Raw genomic sequence first — 27345 nt, 5'->3', positions numbered from 1 at the left:
TTGTTGTGGAGCACAGGCTCTAGGATGCATGGGCTCAGGAGTTGCAATTCACAGGTTCAGTTGCCCCGTGACATGTGGGATCTTCATGGACCAGGTATCAAATCACTGTCCTTTGCATTGCAAGGTGAATTCTTAACCACCAGACCACCTGGGAAGCCTCAGAAAGCTCTTCTTTAAGAAGAATGCCAGCTAGTGATTGCATAAGAATAATAGAATTAGAAAATCACCATTTTATGACCCTCAGTGAAATAATTCAGGCAAGGATCTCCAGGTAAAAGAGTGTTAGAGGGCAGGATAATCCCAAAATGCCTAAATAGCACCCTGAGGTTAATTCTAATTGCAAAGGGAAAACTACTTTCAGAATGGAGTGATCTGTGTGGTCAAAGTTAATTTTGCTGATGAACCTGCATTATGTGCTTAAAGCAATGTAGGCTGATTTTATCACCATCCTTATGGAATATTCTGGTGAAACGGGTTCAACTTGATTTCCTGTTTATAGGAGTTTCTGTTTACAAGAAATCCATGGGATGAAAGTACAAATTAGATACCCTGAGTACAATCTGATAAATTCAGATTGGAGAATAATCTGTAAAATAACTTCCTTCATCTTTGAAAGGTGGGAGAAAGGTGATTCCAGATTAGAGATTGGGGATAAACATATATGGAACTTGGTTGGATCTTGATTAAGGGCGAGAAAAGCCATAAAGACATTCGGGAAAATTCGAATATGGACTGTGTATTAGATAATAAGAAATTATTGATTTTCTTAGGTGAGCTAAGGTATTGTGGGCATGTTGGAGGATATCCTTATATTTGTACTTGCTATTCAAAGTGTGGTGGGTGAATGCATAGCACTGCAACACCTGAGAGTTTCTTAGAAAAGCAGAACCTTGGGTACCTCCTCTGAGCAGCAGAGTCAGAATCTGCTGTGATTCATAGGCCATTAAGTTTGCGAAGCACTGTGTTAGGACATGCACGCTGAAGTATTTAGAAGTGAAATGTCATGATACCAGTCACTTACTTAAAAAAAAAAAAAAAAAAAAAAAAATTTTTAAAATATATATATAAATATATATATATGGGGGAGAGGAGGGAGAAAGAGGGAAGGACAGAAAAGCAAATGTGCTAAAATAATAACTGTTGAATCTAAGTGGTGGTATATAACTTATTCATTGTGTTATTCTTTCAACAGTTCTCTCAGGTTGAATGTCTCGTAATAACAACTTGGAAGAGTAGAAGCTAATGTTAACAGCATTCTATTGGACTTGACTAGTCCTTTCCCCAGAAAACATTATTTTTGAAGGCTAAGCACTATATTTAAACAGTAGAAGTTTTCTAAGAAGCTTCCAATCATTCACTCCTGAAACTCTTAATGTCTAGTTTTCTCTCTTGTTAGTAGGAACCTGTCTGTGTGTTAGGGCTAAGTGGAGCTTTTGTTTTTATTACATGTATCCCCTATCTAAAAGAATGAAACTAGGACACCGCCTAACACCATACACAAAAATAAACTAAAAATGGATTAAAGACTTAAATGTAAGGCTAGAAACTATAAAGCTCTTAGAGGAAAACATAGGCAGTACACTCCTTGACATAAATCAAAGCAAGATCCTCTATGACCTACCTCCTAAAGTAATGGAAAAAAAAAAAATAAACAAATGGGACCTCATTAAACCTAAAAGCTTTTGCAGAGCAAAGGAAACTATAAACAAGGTGAAAAGACAACCCTCAGAATGGGAGAAAATAATAACAAATGAAATAACTGACAAAGAATTAATCTCCAAAATATATAAGCAGCTCATGCAGCTCAATACCAGAAAAACAGACAACTCGATCAAAAGAGAGCAGAAGAGCTAAACAGACATTACTCCAAAGAGGACTTGCAGATGGCTAATAAACACAGGAAAACATGCTCAGCATCTCTCACTATTAGAGAAATACAAATCAAAACTACTCATGAGATCTCATGAGGTATTAGCTTACACTGGCCTGAATGGCTATCATCCAAAAATTAACAAACAATAAATGTTGGAGAGTGTGTGGAGAAAAGGGAACCCTTTTGCATTGTTGGTGGGAATGTAAATTGATATAGCTCACCATATAACCCAACAATCCCACTACTGAGCATATACTCTGAGAAAACCAGAATTTAAAAAAAGACACATGTACCCCAGGGTTCATTGCAGCCCTATTTACAATAGCTAGGGCATGAGTCAGTGCTAATGAGGTGGATGAACACCTATTACACAGAGTGTAAGTCAGAGAAAAACAAATATTATATATTAATGCATAGATATGGAATCTAGAGAGATGGTACTGATGGACCTATCTGCAGGGCAGCAGTGGAGATGCAGATATAGAAAACAGACTTGTTGGACACAGTGGAGAAAGAAGGTGGGACGACAAATTGAGAGAGTAGCATTCAAACATATACATTACCATGTGTAAAAAGGATAGCTAGTGAGACTTGGCTGTGTGATGCAGGGAGCTCAACCCTAAACTCTGTGACAACCTAAGGGGCTGGGAGGTGGGAAAGAGTTTCAGGAGCGGGGGACAGTATTGTAAAACATCACAGTATTGTAAAACAATTATCCTCCAATTAAAAATAAATACAATTTTTAAAAAGCAACCTTTAAAAGGGAATTGTTGAAGTGAAGGACTAGAAGATAACACGGCTATATGTAATTTTTCTTATTTCAGAGCCTGTTAGACAAAGTAAGTGGGTGCTCGCTGTGAGCTGTTAACCCCCACGACCTTTGTTGGCGCTGGCTCTCAGTGATCACTAGTGTTTTTTGGACCCTAACTCTGTGTGGAGTATTGACAGGAGACTCGTGAACAGGATGTATAAGGTTTCTGCCCTTATGTCTTTTATAGTCTAGCAGATGGGAAAAATTCTTTTACTTTGTCCTAACTAGCACATTTTACTTAATCATTATATCACATTTTACTTAAGTTATTAACATATGTAAAGTCTTTCGATGTTTTGTGTAAGAGCTTGATCGTGTCAGCACGAACAGACTGTATAGGGTAATCTTTCGACAAACCCAAATGAGTTGGCAAACTATTATATATAGGATGGATAGATAATAAATTGCTATGTGTAGCAAGTGCATGCCTGCTAAGTCTCTCCTTCAGTCTAGTCCGGCTCTGCAACCCTATGGACTGTAGCTCGCCAGGCTCCTCTGTCCATGGGGATTCTCCAGGCAAGAATACTGGAGTGGGTTGCCATGCCCTCCTCCAGGGGATCTTCCTGACCCAGGGATCGAACCAGTATCTCTTAAGTCTCCTGCATTGGCAGGTGAGTTCTTTACCATTAGCACCACCCAAGGTATAGCACAGGGAACTATACTCAGTATCCTGTGATAAACCAGAATAGAAAAGAATATGAAAAAAACATGTGTGTGTATAACTGAGTGACTTTGCTTTATAGCAGAAATTAACACAACATTGTAAATCATCTGTACTTCAGTACATTAAAAAAAAGTCAAATGGCCTGGTGTAGGTTTTAAACAAGAATGATGCTTTCGTATTACAATTTAATAGCACATGTAGCTGGGGTTATAATAGAAAAGCTTGTGGGGTTTGATTTTTTTTAATTTAAACACTAATCATGGATTATTTTTGGCTTCAGGTGGTCACCCTAACAGCTGACGATAAGACAAGTGTTTCCTTCTCCTCTCTCCGGGGACAGGGTGTCATTTACAACGTCATCGTTCGGGATCCATTTCTAAACACGTCCACGGCTTACGTGCCCACTCACACGTACGCTTGCAGCTTTGAGGCAGAGGAGGGTAATTGTTCCTCCCTTGGTGAGTATGTAGATTTCAACTGTGAACTTTCTTCTTTGGCCTTGAAGAGCTTTATCAACTAGTAAAGAACTTCAGGATATTTACAAGTGCTTTTGTCTCTTTTATTCATTCATGCATTAAGCACATGCCTCCTGAGCACCTGTGTTGCTCTGCTCTCTGTTCTAGGCACTAGCATAGAGGAGTGAATAAAATGGGCAAAATACTTGCCCTCCTGGAGCCTGCATTTTAGTGGTTGGGGGAACGAGGCAGACAAAAGACATTTGTAAAATACACAGTACCTAAGATAAGTGATGAGGGCTAAGGAGCAAGAATTAACCAGTGAGGAGATAACCGGTGAGGGCGAGAGAATTTGAGAAACTAGCTAGGGAAGTCCTTGCTGAACTGGTAGCATTAGGGTGGAGACCCATGGCAAGGCAAGGAGCCATGCCCGTGTCTGTGGTGGGGAGTGGGTTGCCAGGCCGAGGAGACAGCCAGCGCAGAGCCCTCAACTGGGAGCCTGCTGGTGTGGCTGCAGGAGCAGGCAGCCTTGGAGGTACTCCTTTGAGCTACAGCTTTTATTCTGAGTACAATGAAAAGGCATTGGAGGGCCTGAGCAAATAATACTATGATCGGTCTCATATTTTAATGGGATCACTCTGGTGCTTTTCTTGAGAAAAATCAGGGGCAAGAGCAGAAATAGGGGGATTGATGAGGAGGCAGTCATAGTGTCCAGGAGAGAGAGGACAGTGGGACTCGGGGTGTTGTAACATCATCATGTGTGTGTGTATTTAGCATTTTATTCTGAAACAGTTCCACAGAAAAGATGTAAAAATAATTCAAAGAATTCTGTATAATCTTCACCAACATTCCTTAAATGTTAGTTAACATGTTTGCTGTTTGCTTTTCATTCTTTATCTAAACATACACACATATCTACATTTTTTCTCCCTGAAGCATTTGAGGGTAAGTTGCAGACATAAAGACCTTTTGCCCTAAAATGTTTCTGTTCATTTCTTTATATAGCCATAGTGACATTGTCAAATCACAAAATGAACATTGATATACTACTGTTACTTAATCTATAGATGTTATCAAATTTCATTGTTTGTTCCACTAATGTCCTTCATACCCAAAGGAAAAAATTTTTTTCTGGTCTGGGGTCCACTTCAGTATCACGTGATACTTTTATCTTCTTTAATCTGGAATAATTTCTTAGTCTGTCTTTGTCTTTCAAAAAACTTTACCTTTTTGAAGCATAGAGGTTAGTATTTATTTTTGTAGAAAGTCCTCAGTTTGGGTTTATCTGATGTTTCCTCCTGACTTCAGATGATGCATTTTTGGCAGGAATACAAAAGAAGTGATGGAGTGTCATTCTCTGCAGACACCTGATGTCTGTTTGTTCCATTCCTGGTGGTCACAATCCTGAGTACTTGGTTAGGGGTGTCTGCCAGGTTTCTCCACTAAGAAGTAACCATTTTTCCCTTTAAACATCTTTTGGAGAGATACTTTGAATACAGGCAAATATCCACTTCTCAAACTCTTCACTTGCTGGCTGGAGGATCCAGTGAACTTGCCTGAATTCTTACCAGTGGATTTACCAAATGGCATTTTGCTCTATTTATCCTTTCTTTCATGTTTATAGCTGTAGGAAAAAGGAGGGGGTCTCGGGACTGGGCTGATGGGCCACCTAAGAAAGAGACTGGAAAAGGACCTTTGGATTTAGCAACAACTGGAAGCTACTGGTGCCCTTGGGAGCGTTTCAGAGGAGCCTGAATGGAGTATGTTCAAGAACAAATAGGAGGAAAGAAATTGGAGAAAGAGTTTGAAGAGCTCTTTCAAGGAATTTTCTATAAAGAATAAAGTCTGTTGGCTGTGGGAATTCCTTGGTGGCCCAGTGGCTAGGACTCGGCACTTTCACTGCTGTGGCCTGAGTTCAGTCCCTGGTTGGGGAACTAAGATCCCACAAGCTGCACAGTGTGGCCAAAAAATAAATAAGTAAATAAAGTCTGTTGGTTGTGTTCAAGCAGGGATTAATTTTTGCTCTTCTCTGCTAGAGCTGTATCCCACCCAGTCTTCCAGTGCCACATGCAAGAGCCTTGAGAGATACAGTGCAAGAAACCAGGCCGATATAAGTTCTGTGATTTGACTGCAAGGCTAGATCTTGTCTGGGTTTTTCTGTTCCTTTTCCCCTGAACTCTGTGCACCAGGGCCCTCCTGATCAGAGCACTCTGGGCCCTCTCTTTCGACGTTAGGTGGAAGAGAGGGAAGGGTCCCATCTGATTGTTCCTTCAACTCAGGGTGGAACCCTCCCGGTCATGTGGGTTCTATCACTTTCCTTTTCAAGCTCGATGCACACTAGGATGACCTTCCTGAGCTTGGAGTAGGGAGGATGTATCCATGTTATCTCATTTAAAAAAAAAAAATATTGGCATATAGTTGCTTTACAATGTTGTGTCATTTTCTGCTGTAGAGCAAAGTGAATCAGCTGTACATGTATACACGGATCCCCTCTTTTTTGCCATTTAATTAAAACCTTTGCCTACATCATTACCTATAGCGATGCTGTGATGACTAAAAACACTGTACACATTGGCTCTCCTCCATCCTCCAATCCCACTCACTATTTTACCTCTCAGTTCTACTTATGAAACCTTGTCTCCTCTCTGGTTTGCTTATATGTTTGACTTTCTCTCTCTTTCCTTCCTGGTATTGTGATCGGAGATTCTTAGTTCCCGTCTGCTGTCTAATGTCCTGAAGGAACATATCTAAACTGGGTCAGTTTTTATTGGGCCACTTGCTGTCTCTGGTGATTGTACTTGTTGGAAACTTCCACTAGATTTTCACTTGCAAAAAATTATCCCACTAAATTGCATGTTTTTGTTATAATGATTGAATCATAGAGCAGCAGTCAATCACAGAACAGGAGGAGAAGGGGGTGACAGAGGATTAGATGGTTGGATGGCATCACCAAATCAATGGACATAAGTTTGAGCAAGCTTCGGGAGATGGTGAAGGACAGGGAAGCTTGGTGTGCCGTAATCAGTGGGGTTGCAAGGAGTCGGACATGACTTAGCAACTGAACAACCACAAATAGGTCTGAAATAAGCAGAATGTGGCAGTAACTCTCATTTCATCTTTCCTTTCATCTCTTCATTCACAGAGAAACTGATATGTAGGTATATTTTATGCCCTGCAAGTTCTGGCCTTCTATCTTGAGTTCTTTATCTAAATGTAGGTCTTTATGGTATCCACTGGAATGCTTGAGTATTTTATGTGTTTTGACTTGTAGTTGGTTTGTAATACCTCACATAAGTTTGTGTAGGTGCTGTGTTTTTATTTTTAGTTCAGGAATTATTTTCTTGTGTTTATCTCAGAGGATTCATGATGATGGTGAATTTAGTGGACCTATTTTTCCCTTCAGTAGGATTTATCTTTTGAATTCTAGTTTTTGTATTTAAGTTTGCACTGCTTGAGGATCATAGGATTAGATTCTTCTGCTTCAGGGAGCACATTGTGCTTTATCATTAGTTATTAAGCTATATTTTTATGCAGAGCAACATGCATAATTGATAAGATTGGTAGTGACTTGTTCATGCATGACTTGTAGAATAATACATGTTCTTTTATTTCAGTGTGAGTGTCGGTTAACTAACCTAACTTTGTTAGGGAAAACTTCAGTGAACTTCCATATACCATTATCCAGCCTTAACAATTTTGATTCATGGCTATTATCTTGTATCAGTTATACACCCACCATGTCTCTGCCCTTCCACCCTCCTTTATCGCTGGATTTTTTTTAGAGCAGGTACCTAATGGTCATTTTGTTTATGGAATTTTGGTATGTATATCTTAAAGAAAAGGGCTATTAAAAATAAATAGCCACAGAAGCATTAATACAAGTTTCAATGAAAAATATTGAAGATAATTCCTTAATGGCATCAAATTAACAGCCAGTGTTTACATTTTCCCAGTCTTGTTTTTTCACAGTTCATGTGTGTGAGTCAGGTTTCACATGAGGTCGGTACATTGCACGCAGTCGGTATGTCTTAAATTCCCTTGACAGCATAGTTCTCCCTCCGCACTCTCTCCTTTTTTTTCTTCTAGTTTCCTTTTGAAGAAACAGAATTATTTGTTTTAGGCACACTCTCTTTTCTTCTCTTTTCTACCATTCCCTCCCCAAAACGTGTCGCACGTAGAAATGCAGACCCTTATCAGGAAGCAGCGTTGTCTGATTTCTCTTTCTGTGGGACCTGCAGCCATTGGTATTCATCACCCACATAAAGTCACTAGGGGTGGCAAGAATGTTTCTAAAATAACTTATATACCTATGGAATAAGTTGTCACTTCATTCTACTTGTTTTTCATGAAGCTTTAGTTCTGTATTAAATAGATATAATGTATCAAATTGGATGTATTATCCACTTAATTTTTACTCTTTTTAGGAAGAGTATCTACCAAAGTCATCTTCACTCTTTTTGCCCTGCTTGGCCTCTTCATCTGTTTCTTTGGACACAGATTCTGGAAAACAGGTATTTTGTCTAATATAGTTGCTACTTACATGCCTCGTGTTTTTTTTTTTTTTCCCTGAAATGCTGCTGGGGAGTTTATGACCTGTAAGGAGAGTAAGCAACTTATTATCTCCACTATTTCATTGATTTGTAGCTGGGGTCTTTTAGTAAACATTTTACTGAATTACAGTACATTTTAATTTTTTCTCTTTTCTCCACTAGGGAGTGCAAACTCCTCTTATTAAGCAGGGTATAAAGTTTGATTTGTGCATCCACCTTTATCAGTTGCTAGAATGACTAGTTGACCAAAGATTACTAATTAGAAATCAGAATGTCTGTGTACAAAATATATGTGGATTTTGGTGATGGTGATGGACGTGGTTTTGCACAAATCAGGCTGCAAATCAGTGAGGTTGAAATGTCTGCACAACCCTGGGAGATTCAAATAGCAAAAGGGAACTCCATGATCTGCTCAGTGAAACCCAGTGAAGGGAGGAGAATATGAAATGTGCTTATTAAATTGACTTGAATTCTTTGGATTACCTTTTATATAACTAACATTTGCATGAGTGCTTAGTCACTCATTTGTGTCCAACTGTTTGCAACCCCATGGACTGTAGCCCACCAGGCTTCTCTGTCCATGGTATTTCCAGGCAAGAGCACTAGATTGCGTTGCCATTTCCTCCTCTAGGGGGTCTTAACTCTCCTGTGTTTCCTGCATTGCAGATGAATTCTTTACCCATTGAACCTAATGTTTGTAGTTACTACAAAAAAAAAAAAGAATCCTTCATTTAATTCATTAACAGGGGATATAATGGTATAACAAGGGGAGAGTGAATGTAATCCTGATCTTAGAAAACTGTTTCAACTGATAAATTGTTTGAAATAGCAACTCCTTTCCATCCATTGCTACCTTTTTTTAGTCTCGATTGAGAAGAGAATATTGTGAAGAATATTTAATTGCTCAAAATGTAGAATGATCCTATAGTACAGAATTTAATTGTTAAGCTGTACGTAGAGTTTAAAAGATAAGGAAATGGCAGTCCACTCCAGTACTATTGCCTGGAAAATCCCATGGACAGAGGAGCCTGGTAGGCTGCAGTCCATGGGGTTGGGAAGAGTCGGACACGACTGAGCGACTTCACTCACTCACTCACTCACTAGGTTTTTATGGTTAAAGACAGTAATCAATGTTCATATTAAACAAGAGCAGATGAATTAAAAGAAGACATAAAAGTCACATTTTGCTTTAGAATATATTTTTTTAACCTTTCAAATCCTATTTTTGCTCATGTAATGAAGGGCTCCCAGGTGGCGCTTCCACCTGCCGATGCAGAAGACACAAGAGATGTGGGTTTGATGCCTGGGTTGGGAAGATCCCCTGTGGTAGGAAATGGCACCCCACTCTAGTATTCTTGCTTGGAAAATTTCATGGGCAGAGGAGTCTGGCAGGCTGCAGTCCATGGGGCCACAAAGAGTAGGACATGGTTGAGTGACTGAGCACAGTGAACTGAAATCTAGTGTGTAATTTCAGATCAGACACAATAACAAAAGTACTATTTCTGTTTTAAATTGGAACTATAAACATACTAAACCAAGCTATGAAATTAACAATTAACTGATCAATCGAAACTGACCTATATACAAAAAATGTATCCAATAGTTAATACTTTAATTTATACCCATTTAATAAGAATATTTACTCCCAATGACTTCTGAATTTTTCCTGCCTTTTAGATACTTATTTCTTTTCTTTGAATGCCCTCATGTATACATTCTGGGAACTGAAGAATGTATTTGTAGATTAGACATTTAAATTGCATTTACTAACCATAGCTTTTTTTTTTTTTTTTTTTGCTTTCTTGGTGGTCTGCTACTAGAACTATTCTTTATAGGCTTTATCTTCGTGGGATTCTTCTTTTACATACTGATTACAAGACTGACACCTATTAAGTATGATGGTAAGTGAACATAGTATAGTTTGATGGAGGTTCAAAAAGCAAGATGCTGTGTTTGCACCCAGCATCCCTTGTATAGGTTGACCAGTACTGAGTGTGCTATCCTCTTATGTGTGTAAAATAACTGGCCACCTATGCTATACACATCTTTTCTGAACTACTCCTTCAAACCTTCTCTCCAAGGTTTTTAATCTGCATGGAGAATTCCTTGGTACTCAGGGAAATGAAGGGCCATGTGGATTATAAGCCTGTGTTCCAGCTACGTGGTATATTGACAATATGACATTTACAACAGAGTGTTAGGATTTTCTTTACCTCAAAACAAACACAAGCCGCCTTCCTTGTCATGTTGAACAGAATCCTTGTCACCCCTTCTTCCACAGTCCCAGATAGAGGTTGTACCAGACCATGCCTGTCACTCATCCTCAGAGGCTTAGCGCCCCGGCTGGTTTCCAGTCTCAGACCCTCCCTAGAGAGGGCCTTTCCACGCTGTTTTCATGGCACTGCTGATGCACCCTTGGTGCCCGACCCAGAGAAAGGCTAGTCTAGTCTGGCTTTGGTAACGTTAGCGTGTCTGAGCATGCATCTGAGAAGCTCTGATTTAACTGTCCATCCACTCCCCTTGTGCAGTCCGCCTGATTGTGACAGCCGTCGCCGGAAGCATCGGTGGAATTTTCCTGGTAGCTGCTTGGTGGCGATTTGGAGTCCTCACGCTCTGCATGCTGTGTGTCGGACTGGTGCTGGGCTTCCTCGTCGCGTCAGTGGCTTTCTTCACTCCCCTGGGTAGGAGATGTGTTACTCATGTGTGTGCAGTTCGTTGTCAGAGACTTTATTTCACCTTTCCAGTACATGTCCCCCGACACCCCACCCCTTGTCAGGGATTTGGGACCTCTCCTGAGAGTTCTGGAAACTTGCACTGATAATGTGCCACTTTAGGGAAAGCCAGTACCAATGAGAATCCCCCTTTCCTCAAAGGCGCCCTATGTAGATGAATTCTGGAACATCTTCAGAGGTTGCCTTGGACCTATGTGTCATAAGGGGTCTGTGTGTATTTCTGTTGGTTGAAATTAATGGAGGTAAAGGGAATTCTTTATATACAGCAGAACAGTAGTTTTCAGTTTTTAAAACCCTGCAACTGTTTCTTCAAGTGAGTCTTAAGCAGAAGCCTGATACAACCCACAGATAAACTGGCACTACTCATGGCAGCTGAGCCAGGGAGCCTAGTGCTCTGTTGCCAGTCTTCTCTTGTACCCCTACTCCCTGCTCCCACTCTCTGCAAGCCCTGAGTGTTCCTGAGGTACCTACTTGTAGTCATCCTAGCACAGTAGCACAGGGATGGTTTGGGGGGTTTTAAATTATTCAGTTTCTACACATTTAAAAAAATCTACGCAATGTGTAAGTTAACTCAAAAGAGAAGAAAGATTTTCCTTTTAACCTTCTAGGTTCTTTGGCTGCTCTAATAACTCAGTTGACATAGGACAGATTAATAGGAGAAAAACAAATTTACTTCTGTACCACTGGAGTCCCATAAAAATAGAAGACTCAAAGGCAGTCAGGCAGTTGAGGCTTCTCTACCATCCTGAGCTAAGAATTCAGATGGAGTCTGAGGCTTCAGAGAGGTGGAGGGCACTTCACCGGAACATAAGAAGGGCAGGTGTTTGGTAATCAGATGTCTGCCATTGCAGATATAAAGCTGTCTCTGGTAATTGCTTTCATTCTGGGCCAGGCTTGTGATCTAGGCAGTAAAGGGAGAGAAAAGTTTCCCCCAAATCTGCTGGGTCTTGATTGCCTTCAGCTCAAAATAATCCACATGCCAAAGGGGCCCATTTGGGGGTGCCTGTTCTGCTCCCCTTCACCTTGTAGTTGTATGATAACTTACATTTCTTCAGTGGTGAAGAATCCTCCTGCCAGTGCAGGAGAGACAAGAGATGTCGATTCAATGCCTGGGTCAGGAAGATCCCCTGGAGAAGGAAATGGCAACCCACTCCAATATTCCTGCCTGGAGAATCCCATGGACAGAGGAGCCTGGTGGGCTACAGTTGATGGGGTCACAAAAGTCAGGCACAGCTAAGTACACACACACTATACATAAAATAGATAAATAACAAGGACTTACTGTATAGCACAGGGAACTATATTCAGTATTTTGTAATAAGCTATAATGGAAGATACTTCAAAAAAGAAGTGTGTGTGTGTGTGTGTGTGTGTGTGTGAGTGGGTGGCCAGGTATATAGCCGAATCAGTTTGCTGTACCCCAGAAACTAACACATTATTAATTAATTATATTTCAAGAAAAAAGGGTGTCTATGGCCAGAAGTACTCTACTAGGTTATTTTCTACTTCTGATGATGTTTAGTTCTTATATTAAAATTTTTTAGATCAGAAAGAATTGGTGACCTGTGTATTTACTGATGATTCTAAGGCCCTTTGCTCTGATTTTAGCAAACCTATAGCCAAGTTCATTCCAGGACCCCTTACAGGTAGCTCTTTATCTACCTGCAAAGTAGCATTGTTTAGATTCGGCTGAATCACAGACTCTCAGGGATGTTTATTGAAAATGCAGGTTCAGAACTCTACTCTAGAAGTGCTAAACCAAATACTATTTAATGAGCTTCCTTTTTGTTAATCTTTTGAAGATGGAGGGATGGTGGATTAGAATCTTTTGTAGTTAATATGTTGAACTATCTCATCCCTCAAGGACATTTAGGGTAAGTGTGACCTTAATTAGAGTGGGTGCAAACTCATATTTCTAAGCACTAAATTTTGGAAAAGATTTGGTTGACTTCTACATTTAATGAAATTACTGTTTTCACTTTATTATGTGTCTTCTGAGTGGGTCAGTCTTCTCATGCCTGGCATCATAACTATTATTGTTAATCTCTTATATTCCTTTTTTCAAAGTCACATGTGCATGTTGTGAAGGATAGCATTGGTGAACTGGAGATATGATCCATCCATTCACCTCACTGAAGCATGGTGCAGTTTGCTTTCTGAGAATATGGGGTCTCCAGGTCAGAGCCCCTCACTATGGACCTCCAACTCTTTCAGGATATGTGGGTCTCAAGATACAGGGACATCTCCATTTGGACTGAGGGATGGTGCCAGTGTCAATATTAAATAATTGTCAGATTTACATTTTTGTTATTTAAATATAATTTATAATAGGAGTGCTAATATATCCATCCTGGGTCACCCCAAGGTGCACTGCACTTTAGAGAAGGGTTTAGTAGGATGGATTAGCTCACATCTTAGCTAAATGATTAGCTCACATTTTTCCTGATGCCTGAGAAAAAGTCACATCTTCCAGTGTACAGTAGATAAACAGGAAATGCATTGATGGTCAAAATCTACTAAACAGTTTGCTCCTTATATGGGATTTCATATATCATATGATCACTCTGAATACCACTTATATTTTTTACTTCACAGTACAAAATCAGGGAATTATAGAAATTTATAGCTAGAAGGGATGATTTGAAGCTTGGAGATAAAGTGGTTCAACCTTTTCATTTTAAGGATCAGGAAACAGGCCCAGCATCACAGCTGGTGAATGATAGAGCTTGGGCTAGTCCAGCCTCTTCGAAGTTATCCTGTAATAAATGCAGAGCATTACCTGCTTGATTTTTCCTCCTACCCATCTACTTTCTTAGGACACATCCTTCAAAGAGGATTGTATTGATAAAGTTAAGTGAAAAGAAATCAATTCATTTCATAGTGCCTGTTTGTTACTTTAAACCTTCAGGGGATGTCTATGTTCACATGTTGAGAAAATGAAATTTCAGTTGGCGAACCTGTTGTTTACTCCTGATTTCTTTCTGCTTTTCCAGGAAACCTAAAGATTTTCCGTGTCGACGCAGTATTCTGGGTGACCTTCTCTTGTATAGCCATTTTCATTCCAGTGGTTTTCATGGGCTGCTTAAGAATAGTAAGTGTTTCGTCAGGTCAGGATATTCACCCTATTTTCCTGGGCCTTCCTTTGTTCACTGATTGCATCATTTTGCATTTCTGTTCACTAGAGACAGCTGTCTGTCTGTATCAGATGATTGATTTTGAATAGCCTTGTTACTGTGAAAGCAAGAAAAGTTCTTGTTACAATGATCACATTATTTTTTCCAATAAGTGGTGCAGGTCATCACACTTCTAACAGCAGGAGCAGAGAAGGTAGGGCTTATGGTGATGCAGCCACTTGATGGATTGTTCATTTCTGCTGTCTCTCCAGGAGATTCTTCATCTACTTAGAATTTATTACTGAAGTTATTTCAGCAGGAAGACCTTTTCTATGACGAGGGACACTGTGTTTTATGAACCATAGGTGTTGAAAGGTTTTTTTCAGTTTATCTTCTTTTTTTCATAATTTTTAAAATTTATTTTCCAGCCAAAATAAATTTTAAAAAGCACTGGGTCTTCATTGCTGCAAGTGAGCTTTCTCTAGTTGCGGTGAGCAGGGACTTGCAGCATGCAGGCTTCTCATTGCGGTGGCTACTCTTGTTGCTGAGCACAGGCTCTCAGACACTCGGGCTTCGGTAGTTGCGGCATGTGGGCTCAGGAGTTGAGGCTCCCAGGCTCTAGAGCAAAGGCTCCGTAGTTATCGTGCATGGGCTTGGTTGCTCCAAGGTATATGGGATCATCTCGAATCTGGGATTGAACCTGTGTCTCCTGCCTTGGCAAGTGGATTCTTTACCACTGAGCCACCAAGAAAGCCCCCAGTTTATCTTTTCAGGTAACCTTTATTCAGTTCTAAGATTTGGTCCCTTTTCATATGCCCTGAAGGGGCAGGAGTGATTCCCTGCTCCTCAGAGTTGAAGCCAGTGGTGAAAGCTATAAAAACTATTAGTTCTACCAGAGGTGATGCCTAAACACTTCTGCTTTTCCACAGCTGAACATACTGAGCTGTGGATTCATTGGCTCCTATTCAGTGGTCTTGGCCGTGGACAGTTACCTGTACACAAGCCTTTCTTACATCACTTTGAACATACTCAGGAGAGCACTCCATGTGGATTTCCGCAGAGCTTTTGTGAATGTGCCTTTTCAAACAAACGGTAAGACTCGAAATCCAAGAATTAAGTGATGGTCAGGTAGGAATATTGGCTTACCTGTGCTAACAAGAGCTCTTATAACCAGATTGAAAGAAGGTTAACGGGCCATAAGGAGGAAATTCACACCATCCAGATGGTATTAGAGCCCTGTGTTAATGATTACTTATGATCACAGGAGCAAAGAATTTAAATTTGTAAGGTGGCTGAAATTCATACTTCTAAAAATCTAATAAATGAACTTATTAAGAAATTTGTAAACCAGGATGACTAAGGTTTATCTAGTCATTCCCAGTTATCAGAAATATGCTGAGAATAAAGCTGTTTGGCACCTTGTGAGTTGAGGGTGGGGTGAGGGGTGAGAAGGACAACCTAATTTTTTAAGTTATTCCCTTGTTTCCTTGCTATGAAGAAGTACATAATTTGCTAATAAAAAGAGAAAGTGGTTTTCAATCAGTAGTTGTGTTTTTCCTCAATTGTAAGAGTCGACCCATTAAAGATTTTCCATTAAGTTTTTGAAGGAAAAAAATGACTACTAAATCAAATGTTCACAAAGATTGCAAGATATGTTGGTTTCAGAATGTTAAAATAGGGAGGATGGTAAAGCAAGACTTAGAATGGAAGGTATAGAAGCATGATTGAAATTGTTATGAATATTTAAGGTCAGCTTTTTCCCTCTGCTCTCCTGAACCTGCCCTCATTGTTTAAGAGGTTGATGGTAGAGACCTTGAAATCCACGTGTCGTAGAAGTTTCAGTATTTGGCCAAACCTTTTACGGAAAGCTCAGTACAGTTTGTTGAATCTCTTCATGCATTTCTATATCTACTCTATATGAGTGGGGTGGGGTCCCATACAGGATGGAATGGGAAAAGAAGAGCACGGTGGTCTCTGGTGTTCCATGTTGTATATCTGTGAGATCACTGCCTTTCCTTCCCACTCTGGAAAAACACAACAAACAACTCTGCCTTTGAGCACTATCCCTGTAGTCATAAACTACTGGAATGCCAAGGCTCCAAACAATTGATTCCTTTATAACTCTGTCTGGACTTTCAAATTCCTGTAATAGGAAATTCCTATCTTGAAATGTAAGACCATAGTTTCCTTGCTTATTCCCTGGCTTGTAAGTGAGGAAGTACACATATATTTGGACGTACTCACCATAAAGTGTAGTATTAACTGAGAAAAGACGATACAGATTGAGGCTATAAAATGTCTTAACATCTAGTGATCGGTTTTAAAATACAAGAGTTCAAACTGTGCTTTTCTACTGTTCTGTAGACTTTATTGTCCTGGCAGTATGGGGTATGCTGGCTGTAAGTGGAATTACGCTACAGATTCGAAGAGAAAGAGGGCAGCCGTTTTTCCCTCCCCACCCATACAAGTTATGGAAGCGAGAGCGTGAGCGCAGAGTGACGAACATTCTGGACCCCAGCTACCACATCCCTCCACTAAGAGAGCGACTCTTCAGCCAATTAGCCCAGATCAAAGGGCTCTTCCAGAGGGAACAGCCAGCGGGAGAGAGAACGCCCCTGCTTCTGTAGATGCCAGAACGCTTGGTCAGGGCAATATCGAAGTACAACCCAGGTACCATGTCAGGTTCGGTGCTGCCCAGCTGCTTCAGCAGTCTCTGGGGCAAGTCTGTTAAGAAACCAGCTCTGCCTCTGTGCTTTGTACAGTACTGTGGTCTCTTTATTGAAAGAGGGTAAGGGCATGCCTGGGAGATGACAACAATCCTGAGAATGAGAAAGGTGGTCATAATGTTGGTGGTAAGGAGGTTTTTCTTTATTACCAAATGCTTAAGAAATTACATTTTTGATTTATAAGTTATGGGTCAACTTACTCCATTAAGTAGATACAATTTTTAAAAAATTAAAAATTAATTGTTGTTCTGTAAAGCCATGGTGGATTTTTTGTCTTCTGTTTTTTGAGTTTTTTTTTTTTTTGTAACTTCTTGAACAATTCTCTCACCTAAGTCTGTCTAAACTTGGGGACCAGGGCACGGAGGGCAGTTTTATTTAAATAAATTTTTATTTGCCACTGTGTTTGTAGTTTTGGGGATTTGGTATTGCACCTTTGAACTTCAGAGTACAAAGGGGGGAGAACTAACTTATTTTCTGACTACAAGCAATCTGATTACTTAATTGCACATAAATATCATATATTATCAAAAATTACCCTTTTCTTTGTGATAAAATACATATTTACCCTATCGATCATTTTTAAGTATATATATAGTTCAGTTGGTACTCCTCATCTTTGCCTTTTATTGCTTAAAATAGTAATTTAAATAGCTGAAACATTTCAATCATTTGAAAAGAGGTCAATTTATGTAGATAATAAAGCTCTTATATGGATGACTTATTTATATTCCAGATAAAAAATGACTTTTTTACTTTTTTCCTTTCAAAACCTTTAAAAATAGTTTTGACAGCCAATTTCTAATTTAAACTGCATTCAATTACATATAAATTGTTTTATTTTGGGGAGATAAATTGGCCCCTAGCTTCATCTATAGTCCTATTAATAAGGAAACCTTTAAAATATTTGCATTTTGTAGTTCTTTCTGGCTAAATTAGTTGTTAGAGCATTGGTACAACTTCAGAAACATCAGGATGAAGTCTTTGTCCTATCTGTGTTGTAAATTGGTGAGGGGAGAGAAAGGATTTAGGTGTTGAATAAAGCTGCTTTCAATGAGGCCCCTGGATTCTGTAAGAAGAGTCCCTTCAGCTCTGACTTTTTTGCACCGCAGGAAAGCACCCAGATACCCTGGGCCGCATCCTTGCTCCTCGTGGCCTTCTAACAACTGTCAGAGTCTCTGCCAGGGTTCTACCTTGTATCTGAAGCTGGTGACTGAGATGCCTGAGTAGTTGTGAGGTTGGTTATGGTTGCCCTACTCCTATTTGTGAGTTAACCACTATTTAAATGATGCTGCTTTTACAGGTTTTTCAATATACAATAGGTTTTTGATGCTTCCGGTAACTGGAGACTTTTCAGCTTTGCTCTTAAAAGTGTTATGGAAAGGCTGAGACAAAATGAAAAAAAATGTATAATAATCTCTTAAATTGAAAAATTGAAATTACACAGGTGTGTGTTTGCTATGTATTTTGTAATCTTCACTGTTTATATAACTTCAAAAAACACTTGAACGTGAAGGAAAAAAATGTGGGCTTTTTTTTTATGATTCACCATAGAGATTCTGTATTCTGCTATATCATAAATTCTAACAAAGTGACATGGAATATTTGTTTTTTTTTCTATACCATCAAAATGTCTGCCAGTAAAGATTATAAAGACAAAATGTACTTTCTTGGAGGGGGGAGACAAATTGTTTAAAAATTTTCATGATAATTTGTGAGAAATAAGCCAGTTTGTTTAATTTTTTAATAATACCTATTTTGAAACAAATGCAAAAAAGTCTCATTATTATAAAATTCTTATAAAATTTTTATCATCTGTATTTGTACAAAAGTAATAAGACATGAGGACAGTTTCATAGCTATAAACACAAAAGTATTTAACTTGGACAAATAATTCTTTATTTCAAAAAATCAGTTTAACAGCAACAGACTCACAGACTTAGAAAACAAATTTATGGTTGTAGGACAGTGTTGGGGGTAGGGGGTAGGAAGGTTGAAGGGGAGGTATAGTTAGGGAGTTTGAGATATACATGTACACAGTGCTATATTTAAAATGGATAACCGGCAAGGACCTACTTTATAGCACAGGGAACTCTGCTCAACGTTACATAACAACCTAATTGGGATAAGAATTTAAAAAAGGAGACATGTATATGTTAAAAAAAAAATCAGTTTAAGCATAAATGGAATGATAGGAAATGAAGAAAATCTGGGGTAATGTGTTAAAGGTTATATCCTTTATTAGAAGGAAAGCTGTTTTCTTTAATGCATTAGTTTGTGTTGATGTCCTTAGCACTTTAGTTGGGTCAAACAAAAATAATAATGTTGTCAGAAACTTGTTTCTACCATTTAAATGTTTTAGTTCTGATTAACCTATTATGGATTAGCTATTAGGTTGCCAAACCACAGCAGCTCACGAGTGCTATAAACCTGTTGAGTTCTATGTAAAGTGGGATAGAAAACTGATTCTAACAAAGAAATTGCTACAATGTTAGAGCAGGAATGGACTTTAGATACAATGATATCTGATCTTAACATGTAATCATGTTATTTTGTACTTGAGGAAATTCTTAAGGAGTAAATTATATAAAGTCACAGTTATCAAATAATAGTGCCCAGACCAAAATTTGAGAACTCCCTATCCAAATGTGCTTTACACTCTTATTGTGATGAAAATGTGAATCATTGATTTTTTTTCAATTTTCTTCTGTTGTTAGTGAATTCTTAGGAAGCTCCTATGCTCCTAATATTGCCATGATCTCTTCTTCTAGGAAGATGTTAATTTTGCACAGTGAAAACATGTTTTTCTAAGTTATGGTCATGGACCATTTTATATTCATTATAAAGTATATAACAGATATTTAGTTTCCAATTCCATAAGTATTTCACCACAGCAGCATTTGTAGTGAATTTTTTGGCATCAAGTCCACTCCTTGATGATGTACTTGATACCTGTTGTTAACCTTCATGAAAACCATAGAATTCTTCACTCTCATTTCCTGAAAACTGTAGGCTTTCCCCCTGTGATGTTCAGTCCTTAGGAGCAAGGCTGCCTGTGTTTTCCTTTTTGACATGCACTGAATTTTGTGCCACCTACCCCAAAATTACATGTTGAAGCCCTTACCTGCCAGTATTTCAGAGTGTGACTTATTTGGAGAGAAGTGAAAAGTGAAAGTGTTAGTTGCTTAGTCATGTCTGACTCTTTGGAACTCCACAGACTGTAATCCACGAGGCTCCTCTATCCATGGGATTCTCCAGGCAAGAATCCTGGAGTGGGTTTCTGTGCCCTCCTCCAGGGATCAAACCCAGGTCTCCTGCATTGCAGGGTTCTTCCACATTGCAAGCAGATCTTTACCGTGTGAGCCATGGGGGAAGCCCATTTGGAGAAAGGGCTTTATTAAGGAGTTAATTAATTAGGTAACCGAGCTTCCCAGGTGGCTCAGAAGGTAAAGAATCTGCCCACAATGCGGGAGGCCCTGGTTTGATCCCTGGGTCAGGAAGATCCCCTGGAGCAGGAAATGGCAACCCACTCCAGTATGCTTGTCTGGAGAATTCTGTGGACAGAGGAGCCTGGTGGGCTACAGTCCATGGGACTCCAAAAAGTCAGACATGACTGAGTGTTAACACTTTCACTTAGGTGAAAATGAGGCCATCAGGGCGAGCCCTTAATCCAATCTGAAAAATATTAGAACATACAAGGACTCTGGGACAAAGTAGGTGTGAGCACACAGTGAGATGGTGGCCACCAGCCAGCAGAGGAGAACGGCCTCAGGCAAAACATACCTTGATCTTGGACTTGCAGCCTCAGAACTGAGAAAATTACTGATGTGATGCCGCCTGGCCTGTGGTATTTTTGTTATGGCAACCCTGGCAAATGACTACACTTTACAAGTCCATTTAATCCTGCTTGTTGATTGGGAGACACTTGTGTGGTCTGGCTACTGCTTTTGCAAGGACTACTCTTTATGAAACTGAGGTAGAGAGGGGCTCAAGTTAGTGGATACTTGGACTCACCAGGGACCCTATAATCACAGCACTGGGGAGGCTGGCAGTTCTGGATCAAGCTACATCAGCATCAGGGACAAAATTTTAAAAATGGTAATACCACAATACTCTGATTTGGACCTCACCTTCACTCACCCATGCAATATTTTAAGTTCCTAAGTGCCAGGCGTTGGCAAAAATCAGGCCCAGTCCCTGCTTCAGGGCTTAGCATGTGATGAGGCAGACACTAAAATAGTTACACAAAAGAAATACAATACACAGTGGAAATTTACCATGGAATTGGAGGTAAAATCTGGGATGCCAGGGAAGAATTCCTTGAGGAAATGACATTTAAGTGGAGACCTGGAGGATGATCTTTGTTTTTTGAATGTTGAATTTTGAGCTAGCTCTTTCACTCTCCTCTTTCATTCTCATCAAGAGGCTCTTTAGTTCCTCTTCACTCTCTGCCATAAGGGTGGTGTCATCTGCGTATCTGAGGTTATTGATATTTCTCCTGTTAATCTTGATTCAAGCTTGTGCTTCATCCACCTGGCATTTCACATGATGTAACCTGCATATAAGTTAAATAAGCAGGGTGACAACATATAGCCTTGATGTACTCCTTTTCCAATTTTGAACCAGTCCATGGAACAATAGATAGTTAGAACAGTGGTTCTAACTATTGCTTCTTGACCTGCATACAGGTTTCTCAGGAGGTAGGTAAGGTAGTCCTATCACTTCACAGCAAATAGAAAGGTAAAAAATGGAAACAGCGACAGACTGTTGGGCTCCAAAATCACTGTGGATGGTGACTTCAGCCATGAAATTAAAAGACGCTTGTTCCTTAGAAGGAAAGCTATGCCGAACATAAACAGTTAAACACAGAGACATCACTTTGCCAACAAAGGTCCATATAGTCAAAGCTATAGTTTTTCCAGTAGTCATGTACGGTTGAGAGAGTTACACCACTATAAAGAAGGCTGAGCACCGATGAATTGATGCTTTCAAACTGTGGTGTTGGAGAAGACTCTTGAGAGTCCCTTGCACAGCAAGGAGATCAAACCAGTCAAGCCTAAAGGAAATCAATCCTGAATACTCATTGGAAGGACTGATGCTGAAGCTGAAGCTCCAAACTTTGGCCACCTGATGTGAAGAGCTGACTCATTAGAAAAGACCGTGATGCTGGGAAAGATTGAAGGCAGGAGAAGGGGACGACAGAGGATGAGATGGTTGGATGGCATCACTGACTCAATGGACAGGAGTTTGAGCAAACTCTGGGAGATAGTGAAGGACAGGGAAGCCTGGCTTCTCTGTCTGCAGTCCATGGGATCGTAAAGAGTCGGATACAACTTAGTGACTGAACAACAACAGCTGGAGGATGAGGGCTTCCCTGGTGGCTCAGATGGTAAAGAACCTGCCTGCAACGTGGGAGACTCGGGTTTGATCCCTGGGTTGGGAAGATCCCCTGGAGAAGGGAATGGCAACCCACTCCAGTATTCTTGTCTGGAGAATCCCATGGACAGGGAAGCCTGGCAGGCTACAGTCCATGGGGTCACGAAGAGTTGGACATGGCTGAGCAACCAACAGTTTCACTTTCACTGGAAGATGAGTTAGGACCGCAGGGAGGCACAGTGCATTCCATGTATTAGAGGAAAAGCATGAGCAAAGGCTGGAGGCCTTCCCTTCTCATTTTGGAGATGCCCCAGTGGAATCTCACTTGTACGCCCACCAGTCATTATAGCCCTTCATTCTGGTGCTTGGCAGAATCAGCTCTCCCATTCTCAGCTCTTGTCATTTTGAGCAGCTGATCCAGACAGGATGTTGTCATTTTTTTTTTTAATCGAGTTACAATTGATATATAACATTGTGTAAGTTGAAGGTGTACCATATGCTGATTTAATACATTTATATATTATTATATAATTATCATTAGAGCATTAACTAACATCTCTATCATGTCACATAATTATTTCTTTTTTGTGGTGAGAACAGTTAAGATTTCGAGTATTGCTGACTGTAATACTGTGAATTATGCTGTGAATTGTATGTCCAGAATGTATCTATTTACCTTCTTATTGTAAGATTATACCTTTAAACATTCTCCCCAGTTCCCCTTCCCCCTACCCCTGGTAACCACCGTTCTGCTTCTGTTATTAGGAATTTGGCTTCATTCGATTCCACAGATTAGTACCATAGTTATTTGTGTTTCTCTGCTGACTTATTTCACTGAGCATAATGCTGTCAGAGGTCATCTGTGTTGTCACAAATGGCAGAATTTCCTTCTTTCCTATGGTTAAATAATATTTGATTACATACATATGCAACATCTTTGTCCATTCATCCACTGAAGGACACTTAGGTAGTTTCCCTACCTTGGCTATTGTGAATGATGCAATAAACACAGACATAATTTTTCAATATCCTGTTTTCCTGTTTGTGTGTGTGGATGTAGAAGTGGGATTGCTGGATTATATGATAGTTCTGTCTTGATGGTCAGTCTTTTCTTCCTCATTACATTTTAACTGTTTTACAAAACTGCACGGAGCACACCTTGCCTTTTTTTATTTACCTTTTTCCCTTCCTCCCAAGACCCTAGAATTCAGCGATCATTCCCTGGCAGGTAGTTCAGAATCCCAGTGACTCACAAGCCATGACCCTTGGAATCACTCCTTCTATTCCAGAGTCTTGTACACACAAGTATAATAATATATGACACTACTTTCCCTGAAGGAGGTTAATAAATGGTCACATTTTTTTTGAAGTCTTTTCCCTTTGAAGTCCTTAAGGAGGAAAAAGCCTATTTCACATGAGGTTTCATGGCTCCTCCTCTAATGGATTTTCTTTTGCCCAGATTAGCTTCAATGTGCTCAGCCTGCCTGTAGTCATGGTGCAGGATCCGGGAGTTTTGAGGAGAGGGGCAGAGGATCAGAAGCAGCTGCAAACAGCAAGGAAGAAAATGTATTAAGCTCCCTGCTTCTCCATGGGTGGTCTGTATCACACCAGTGATTCTCTTTCTACTGAATAGAGATGTTTTTCACCTCTTGCATAATATGTATGTCTAGAGTCTGCATGAGCTGGGAACAAAAACCTTACAATTATTGAGATAGCTCTTAAAATGAACATATTCTCAGTTCAGTCGCTCAGTCGTATCTGACTCTGCGACCCCATGAATTGCAGCATGCCAGGCCTCCCTGTCCATCACCAAGCCCTGGAGTTCACTCAGACTCACATCCGTGGAGTCAGTGATACCATCCAGCCATCTCATCCTCTGTCGTCCCCTTCTCCTCCTGCTCCCAATCCCTCCCAGCATCAGAGTCTTTTCCAATGAGTCAGGTCTTCGCATGAGGTGGCCAAAGTACTGGAGTTTCAGCTTCAACATCATTCCTTCCAAAGAAATCCCAGGGCTGATCTCCTTCAGAATGGACTGGTTGGATCTCCTTGCAGTCCAAGGGACTCTCAAGAGTCTTCTCCAGCACCACAGTTCAAAAGCATCAATTCTTCAGCACTCTTCACAGTCCAACTCTCACATCCATACATGACCACTGGAAAAACCATAGCCTTGACTAGATGGACCTTTGTTGGCAAAGTAATGTCTCTGCTTTTGAATATGCTATCTAGCTTGGTCATAACTTTCCTTCCAAGGAGTAAGCATCTTTTAATTTCATGGCTGCAGTCACCATCTGCAGTGATTTTGGAGCCCCAAAAAATGAAGTCTGACACTGTTTCCACTGTTTCCCCATCTAATTGCCATGAAGTGATGGGACCAGATGCCATGATATTCGTTTTCTGAATGTTGAGCTTAAGCCAACTTTTTCACTCTCCTCTTTCACTTTCATCAAGAGGCTCTTTAGTTCCTCTTCACTTTCTGCCATAAGGGTGGTGTCATCTGCATATCTGATGATATATTATTGATATTTCTCACATCTGCTGGATCATTGAAAAAGCAAGAGAGTTCCAGAAAAACATCTATTTCTGCTTTATTGACTATGACAAAGCCTTTGACTGTGTGGATCACAATAAACTGTGGAAAATTCTGAAAGAGATGGGAATACCAGACCACCTGACCTGCCTCTTGAGAAACCTATATGCAGGTCAGGAAGCAACAGTTAGAACTGGACATGGAACAACAGACTGGTTCCAAATAGGAAAAGGAGTCCGTCAAGGCTGTATATTGTCACCCTGCTTATTTAACTTCTATGCAGAGTACATCATGAGAAATGCTGGGCTGGATGAAGCACAAGCTGGAATCAAGATTTCTGGGAGAAATATCAATAACTTCAGATATGCTGATGACCCCACTCTTATGGCAGAAAGCGAAGAAGAACTAGAGACTCTTGATGAAAGTGAAAGAGGAGAGTAAAAAAGTTGGCTTGAAGCTCAACATTCAGAAAACAAAGATCATGGCATCCAGTCCCATCACTTCATGGCAAATAGATGGGGAAACAATGAAAACAGTGTCAGACTTTATTTTTTTGGGCTCCAAAATCAGTGCAGATGGTGATTGCAGCCATGAAATTAAAAGATGCTTACTCCTTGGATTCTGCTGCTGCTGCTGCTAAGTAGCTTCAGTCGTGTCCGACTCTGTGCAACCCCATAGACGGCAGCCCACCAGGCTCCCCGGTCCCTGGGATTCTCCAGGCGAGAACACTGGAGTGGGTTGCCATTTCCTTCTCTCCTTGGATTCTAGGGGAAGTTAATATTTGAGAAATTCATTCATTTTCTCTCATATCAGCTTTTGGTTTGACAGGACTGAGCACTGAGCACTTCATCCCTGAGTGATACCAAAATCTGAGATAAAAATCCTCTGGCATTGAAGGCAACCAAGGACGACTAGCCCTGTTCCTCAGCTATTTATACAAATCAAAGCAATGTACTGAGGTTCAGGGTTACATACAAACATGGTAAGGACAAGCTCTTAGGGAATGCCTATTCTAATGAGCTTTCTTCTTTGTTTCAGTTCAGTTCAGTTCAGTTGTTTAGTCATGTCCAATCCTTTGCAATCCCATGGAATGCAGCACAGCACGTTTCTTTGTCCATCACCAACTCCTGGAGCTTGCTTAACCTCACGTCCATTGAGTCGGTGATGCTATCTAACCATCTCTTTCTCTGTCGTCCCCTTCTCCTCCCGCCTTGGATCTTTACCAGCATCAGGGTCTTTTCCAGTGAGTCAGCTCTTCACATCAGGTGGCCAAAGTATTGGAGCTTCAGCTTCAGCATCAGTCCTTCCAATGAATATTCAGGATTGATTTCCTTTAGGATGGACTAGTTGGGTCTCCTTGCTGTCCAAGGGACTCTCAAGAGTCTTCTCCAACACCACAGTTCAAAAGCATCAATTCTTTGGTGCTTAGCTTTATTTATGGTACAACTCTCATATCCATACATGACTACTGGAAAAACCATAGCCTTGACTAGACAGACCTTTGCTGACAAAGTAATGTCTCTACTTTTTAATATGCTGTCTAGGTTGGTCATAACTTTTCTTCCAGGGAGGAAAAAGCTTCCAAGGAGCTTCTAGTATCATGGCTGCAGTCACCATCTGCAGTGATTTTGGAGCCCAAGAAAATAAAGTCAGCCACTGTTTCCATTGTTTCCCCCTCTATTTGCCATGAAGTGATGGGATCAGATGTCATGATCTTAGTTTTCTGAACGTTGAGTTAAGCCTATCTTTTCACTCGTTTCACTTTTATCAAGAGGCTCTTTAGTTCTTTGCTTTCTGCATAAGGGTGGTGTCATCCGCATATCGGAGGTTATTGTTATTTCTCCCGGCAATCTTGATTCCAGCATGTGCTTCATCCAGCATGGCATTTTGCATGATGTACTCTGCATATGAGTTAAATATGCAGGGTGACAATATACAGCCTCGATGTACTCCTTTCCTGATTTGGAAACCTGCATACAGATTTCTCAGGAGGCAGGTAAGGCGGTTTGGTATTCCCATCTATTGAAGAATTGTCCACAGTTTCTTGTGATCCACAGTCAAAGGCTCTGGCGTTGTCAATAAAGCAGAAGTAGATGTTTTTCTGTAACTTTCTTGCTTTTTCAATGATCCAATGGATGTTGGCAATTTGATCTCTGGTTGCTCTGCCGTTTCTAAATCCACAGTTCACGTACTGTTGAAGCCTCTCGGAGAATTTTGAGCACTACCTTGCTAGCATGTGCTGCTGCTAAGTTGCTTCAGTCATGTCTGGCCCTGTGCGACCCCACAGACAGCAGCCCACTAGGCTCCTCTGTCCCTGGGATTCTCCAGGAAAGAATATTGGAGTGGGTTGCCATTTCCTTCTCCAATCCATGATTGAAAAGTTAAAGTGAAGTTGCTCAGTCGTGTCCCACTCTTTGCGACCCCATGGACTGCAGCCTACCAGGCTCCTCCATCCATGGGATTTTCCAGGCAAGAGTACTGGAGTGGGTTGCCATTTCCTTCTCCTACTAGCAAGTGAGAT

General features: G+C 40.4%; 1 protein-coding gene across 1 annotated transcript in view; it reads left to right on the top strand.

The window, feature by feature from the left end:
- The window catches only part of TM7SF3 (transmembrane 7 superfamily member 3), a 41709-nt gene extending 23186 nt beyond the window's left edge, over positions 1–18523 (top strand). Inside the window, exons 6-12 of the mRNA XM_040234596.1 lie at positions 3629–3806; positions 8228–8314; positions 10174–10254; positions 10882–11034; positions 14079–14176; positions 15128–15290; positions 16563–18523. Coding sequence (XP_040090530.1) covers positions 3629–3806; positions 8228–8314; positions 10174–10254; positions 10882–11034; positions 14079–14176; positions 15128–15290; positions 16563–16825 — 1023 coding nt within the window. The 3' untranslated portion in view covers positions 16826–18523. The remainder of the gene's footprint in view (positions 1–3628; positions 3807–8227; positions 8315–10173; positions 10255–10881; positions 11035–14078; positions 14177–15127; positions 15291–16562) is intronic.
- The last annotated feature ends 8822 nt before the right edge of the window (positions 18524–27345 follow it).

Source organism: Oryx dammah, unplaced genomic scaffold (assembly GCF_014754425.2).
Source record: "Oryx dammah isolate SB20612 unplaced genomic scaffold, SCBI_Odam_1.1 HiC_scaffold_29, whole genome shotgun sequence".
In the NCBI taxonomy this organism is placed as follows: domain Eukaryota; kingdom Metazoa; phylum Chordata; class Mammalia; order Artiodactyla; family Bovidae; genus Oryx; species Oryx dammah.
This window is presented reverse-complemented; position numbering and strand designations above follow the sequence as displayed.